We start from the raw sequence: 6,000 nt of genomic DNA on the forward strand, positions 1-6,000 counted from the left end.
TAGATCAGCAAACTGAGCTAAAAGATGTTTAAACGTCAGCTAATGTGCAAAAAGGTAAATCTCTCTTCAAGCATGTTTACATAAGCATGCAAATATTTAACCCTCTGAACCCCGAAACCCTCCAGCGGGTTAGAAAGGCATGTTGTCTTTACAATAAACTGACAAAAACGCACCATTTATCAAAGCGAAAAACGGCAATAAAAGAAAGAAATGTCAAATTTGCAACTTTCCAATGGTCCTTAAATGTAACAAATCTCATCTAAAAACCATATTTTTTAAAGTTTTTGTTACATGTTTACTTAAAAATGTGCCAAAAATAAACCTTATGTATTAATTAGATTCTGTAAAACATAAAAACTGTGAACTGTAACAGGAGCAAATAAACACCCAGAAAATACTAGAAACTGTTAGTAAAAAGTGTTGAAACACATGTTTAGTTGACTGCATAACACACGTTTGATTATCAGTGATGCAGTCGAGATCTAAACTAGCATCACCAGTGCTTTACAATCAGTGCATTTATCTTTTGAATTCTGTTTCCTGTGAACCCAGACATGCAGAGAGCTTCCCTGTTCCATGTTTACCTCGTCTGGGCTGGAGGCCTGGTACGTTCGGTTATCGTCGCTGAAGTCCTGGTCGGCCTCTGCAGACTCCGTCTCTCCGTTAACGCCGCCGTGGGACTCGTAGACCGGTGTGACGTTGTGGCACAAGGCGATGGCCTTCACCGCCTCGTGGATGCGACTGCTGACGCTCTTACGGACCTTCGGGCCTGAAGTCTGGGTTTTCCGTGACGGCGTGGCGCCGTTGGTGCTGCCGTTAGACGGTTGAGACGTCACCTGGAACAGAATTAAAGATCCATAAAGCCTCTGTGACTTTAAAAAAAAAAAAAAAAAAGTATGCACATTTTTGGGCTTAAAACTGTGTTTTAGGGAGCTACTTGAATGTTTTCATGCTTTAATGTTTTGAAAGAAAAAACACATTATTTTCTGCCTGCCTCCTAAAAAGTCCAATCTGACCAGAGGAGGCAAAGTTTGTTACACACATTTAAAAAGAAAAAAAGAAAAAGACATGAGAATCTGGCAGCAAAGGTACCAAAAATCCATTTAAAAATGATCAAATGCTATAACATTCAAAATCTGTTTAAAAAATAGCAAATAAGGATATTATGTATAGTTTTGGTCTGTTTTTTGTTGTGTTGTTTTTTTACAGTAAACATTTGAATAAATATTTTTTTTCTTTGATTTTACATGCATTTATCTGTAATTTTACTTAACAAAAATCTGTAAAATAACAAAAAAAAAACCAACATATATATAATACTTTTTTCTGTGTGTAGTTTAGGCCTGCTTTTTTGGCTTGCCTTATTTATTTATTTTTTACAGTAAACATGAAAATGAATATTTCTTAGATTTTACTGGATGTTATTTGTATTTTAAGAAAATAGGAAAAAGCTGTAAAATAAGATTTTTTTAACCATTATTCAACTCCTAACATACATCATTTTCTTTGGCAAATATCTGGCAAATATCTGCAAAATAATGATGTTTGTTGTTTGGACTTGAAAACAGTAAAAAAGTAAAAAAACAAAGTGTCATTTTACAGTCACACATTGTAAAAGAGCAAATTATTATTTGTAAAAATACAGATTTTTGATGTGGATGTTATTTACAGTTTTGCCCCTTTTTTGCTTTTTTAAATTTTTTTACAATAAACATATAAATAATTAAAATTAATAATAAAAATACTAGTTATTATCTTTAATTTAACAAAACAGGAGAAATCTATACTAATTACTAATGATTGAGTCCAGTTGAATTCTAGTTATTCAGGAGGGTTGTGTAGCAAATCTGCAAGCAACAGTTATTGGTAATAAACTGCGAATATTTCCAACACCACAGTCTATTTTAACATGATGTATTTAGAGAAACTGACACATTCCAGACTCAGTTTCTATCATTCTGAATCTAATAACCTCTTCAGAGCTTTAAACTGTAACTTAATCAACTCGATCTGACCCAGACACTTGGAGTCGGTTCTCCGTGACGCCTCCTTTCAGGCTGAATGACACAGCGAAGAGGAGAAGTGTTATATCACCGTCTTTATCATGATTTATCCGCTCTGAGGGTCTTTTATGGCTTGTGCTGTTTTGACATCAGCCATCAGTTTAACGGCAGGCGAGCCGGCAGACGCTGCCAGCTGTTTGACAAGGGCGTCCTGCTCCACTGAAGCGGTGGATTTTGGCTGATTATTAACGTCGAGCGCTGCCAGACGTTAGTACAGTAGAGCAACATGACGACAACCTTCATCCAGAGTGACTGAAAGATCTATAGACAGACATCATTAGGTCACTCTGTCAGACACACTCAGTGTCCGAGTCGCTTTGAAAGGATGTTCCTGAATAAACAACACAGATACTTTAACTTTTACTGCAAAGGTCAGTCTGTTTATGTAACATTATGTGTATGTAAAATGACTATCAGTTTGTGCATTTCCAGTTAACCCTATGGACCCCAAAAAGGCTGTTATGTTGCTGTATTGTCAACTTTCCAACAGTCCTGGAAATAATCATGCGTTCAAATGAATTAACAAGTTAAGAATTTTACTCTGCGTGTACGAATTACCAACAAAAAACTGTAAAAAATGGTGCTACTCAGTGCTACTAAAAGGCAACGAGCAGCTAAGTTTTGACTGATAGTCACAAGACACAAATTCAGACTTTTGGGATGAACTGCAGACAGTGGTTACACAAGTTTACACAATTAACAGACATTGAGAGGAAAAGAAATCATGCTGGATCAATAAAATAAATACAGTATGGCTGAGAAATGGTGAGCAGAGGAGCAAGTTGTTGGAGATACATTCAGCATGGCGAAACATCAGAGACTCAACACTGGACTAAAACTCATCCAAAATGGCCCAAATTCTAAGATATAACTTAAAAATAGTCAACTTGAACATATTTTGAGTTGTTTTGAACCAGTTTCAGGGACTTTTAAACAGTTTTTGAGGTATTGTGGATAACTGCTGAGCCAGTTTGGACACGTTTTGTGTTAGTTTGTATAAATTTAAAATAACTTTGGACATTTTTAGACTCATAACTAGACTAGAATTAGTTCAAAATGACCCAAAATGTTCGAAATAACTTAAAAATTGTCATTTTGAACAAATTTTGAGTAATTTTGAAGTAGTTTAAAGTACTTTCGGGTCATATTGCGTAATGCTAGACTCAGAAGACTTTCTTAGGACTGGTTTATGTTTGGTTTCAGTCTTGGTTCTCCTGGTTTTGGATGTGATTTAAAGTTGGTTTAGGATTTATTTAACTCTGGATCTGGTCCTGGATGAGGACTGGTTTCAGACTGTGTTGGACTGGTTTTGGACTTTCTTCGGACTGGTTTATGTTTGGTTTCAGTCTTGGTTCTTGTTTTTTGCTAATAAAAATACAGTAAAGCTACGTAATTTTTTCTGTGACTTTACCAGACGTGTATCTAGTGTGTTTTAACTTTTTTTTTAAACTTTAATTGTAACTTTTTCAATTTTTTTCTATTTTTTGATGATAAATGCACTATAATTGTGTCAAATTGCAGAAAAGACTAGTTTGAGTTCTCTCTACGTCTAGTCCTGGTTGTTCTGTTTCCATAGAGGTGCAGGACTTTATACTGCAGAGAAAAATGACCAAACTGGGAAGAAAAATGAGACACCCAGAACCTGCCTAAGATTCAGAGAGTTAAATGATTACTCAGCACCTAACAGATCACTCAGTATGCTTGTATCTGTAGACAAATGTTAAGATTAATGAAAAAGGTTTTCAGCACTGCTCTGGAAGTAACTGCAGATGTCTGATTTTACACATAGCAGCGACAGAACGGTTTGAATATCGCCGCTCCGCTCTGCTTGGCGCTAAAAAGACGAGTCATTTTTCATTATCTGAGATTACACATAAGGGCGTGGGGCAGATGGTCTCAGCCTCGACCAGCTGTCGGAGCTGGCTGAGAGCGAAACAATATCATTCTGTCAGGATCTGCAGCCAGATCTGAGCCACCCAGCGAGGAAAACACTCGCTTACAGTACGGGGAGTCTCCCCGGGACGTGATGAATGAACAATATGGGCTGCTTTCCTGGAAAACCTTGCCTTAGCTAAATGTAAAAAATTGATTAAACCGATCCGCGGGGAGAGGCGTGAATAAGCGTGAATAAGCGGGAAACGCCCCCCCGAGTGAAGTATGCTGCGTATGTATTTCAATGCATCTGCTCCCAGGACAAATTCTCATAATGTAAGTGAGAAACTGTGTCCAGCGTTTATGTCATTTTAGGGAAGTTTGTTAAAAAAAAATTTAAAAAAAAAAAAGAACACTGCAGATATTTGTTCTTTTGAGGCTATTGAGTGCAGTTAAAAATGATATAGGAAGATTTGACCAGTGGAAATGTTTTTTTTGTTTATTTTGTAGTATTTCTGGTTCAAACACCCATCAATTCTGTCGTCCAGGTAACTACAGGTTGCTCACCTGGGCGTAGGACTGGATTATGTGGCTCTGGATCTCATCCATGGTGTCCGTCCCGTAGGAAACCGTCCCCAGGTGCAGCCGCTTGAATATCATCTCGTTTTGTGTCAGAGTTCCTGCAGTTCAGAAGCGCATTTTTAGACTTTATAAACCACACAAAACACAAAAAAAGCATCATTACGCACTTTATGTGCAATATTTAAAGAAAAAAAAATGTAAGTTAACCACCAATTAACCAAAGAAACAATAAAACTGCATCAAAAATGTCTTAATGTCTTGTCTTTTCAATTTTTTGGTGCAATAATTACATTTTACATGTAATTTTTAAATTTAATGTGCAATATTTTACATTTTTGTGCAATATTTCAATGTTTTGTGCAATATTTACTTTCTATGTGCAATATTGCAATTTAATGTGCAATATTTAAAAAAGAAAAAAACTGAAAAAACAATGTAAATCAATCAACAATTAAACAAAGTATTCTGAAATTATACAAAAATGATTCTAAAAGGACTAAGTAATTGTTAACAATGACAGAAACCCGTCTAAGGTGACCCAAAATGGCTAAAAAATTGTTGAGAATTATAAAAAAAAAGCTGTCCAACATTGTATAAAAATTAGTCCAAATTACTTGTTGAAATGAATTATTAAAAATTACTCAAAAAAATGTCCAAAATGACAGAAAAGTATTCTTAAATTATACAAAAATGATTCTAAAAGGACTCAATTATTGGTATAAATGACAGAACCCTGTCCAAAATGGCTAAAAAAAAAAATGTTCAAAATAACACAAAAGTTGCCCAATATTACTGAATAATTATTGAAAATGACTCAAACAATGCTCAAAATCACAAAAAAAATCAAAATTACACAAAAATTGTCCACTACTGAATAAAAATCATCCAAACTGACTAAACAATTGCTGAAAATTACTCAAAAATTATCCAAAATTACTTACAAATGTTCAAAATTCCTAACTTATTTCCTCATTTTGGGTTTAGTTTTTGTTGTTTTTGTGTACTTTCAAGTATCTAAATATAAAGTGTGGGTTCATTCAGAGAGTGGGGAAGAAAATAACATGAAAACACATATTTCAAATCGAAAAACCGAAGTGATTCACAGATATTCAGTGTCTGAAAGCCAACACTTGTCCTAGGAGGAGTGATGCATGATGGGACCTGCAGAGCTTCTCACTGACCTAATCTCATTCCCGATATGGACGCATGTCCTTCCTGACTAACACACAAGACACAACGCTGCATACAAAAACACTGAGCGAGCGTTCAGGAAGAGAAAACACCCGGCTACTTGTTTAATGGATGCAGGCGCAGCGTAAAGCTGATTAGAGGTCAGAAACATCAGAGCCGCGAGGTTAACCGGCTCTAATGGATCGATCCGCTGCTCTTAACTACCAACCTGGATGAATCGGCTCTAGAGCTAATCTATTCCTACGCAGATCTGGAGTTTATCACTCTGACACTCTGTGCAGCATTAGCAAAG

General features: G+C 35.9%; 1 protein-coding gene across 3 annotated transcripts in view; it reads right to left on the minus strand.

Moving 5' to 3' along the window:
• Nucleotides 1-6,000, minus strand: part of atp9b (ATPase phospholipid transporting 9B) — a 72,247-nt gene that overhangs the window by 26,134 nt on the left and 40,113 nt on the right. For all 3 annotated transcript variants that reach the window (XM_035952829.2, XM_023280244.3, XM_035952828.2), the window contains exons 14-15: nucleotides 4,503-4,615; nucleotides 585-836 (exon numbers count right to left, since the gene is read on the minus strand). In XM_035952829.2, coding sequence (XP_035808722.2) covers nucleotides 585-836; nucleotides 4,503-4,615 — 365 coding nt within the window. The remainder of the gene's footprint in view (nucleotides 1-584; nucleotides 837-4,502; nucleotides 4,616-6,000) is intronic.

Source organism: Amphiprion ocellaris, chromosome 15, assembly GCF_022539595.1.
Source record: "Amphiprion ocellaris isolate individual 3 ecotype Okinawa chromosome 15, ASM2253959v1, whole genome shotgun sequence".
NCBI lineage: Eukaryota > Metazoa > Chordata > Actinopteri > Pomacentridae > Amphiprion > Amphiprion ocellaris.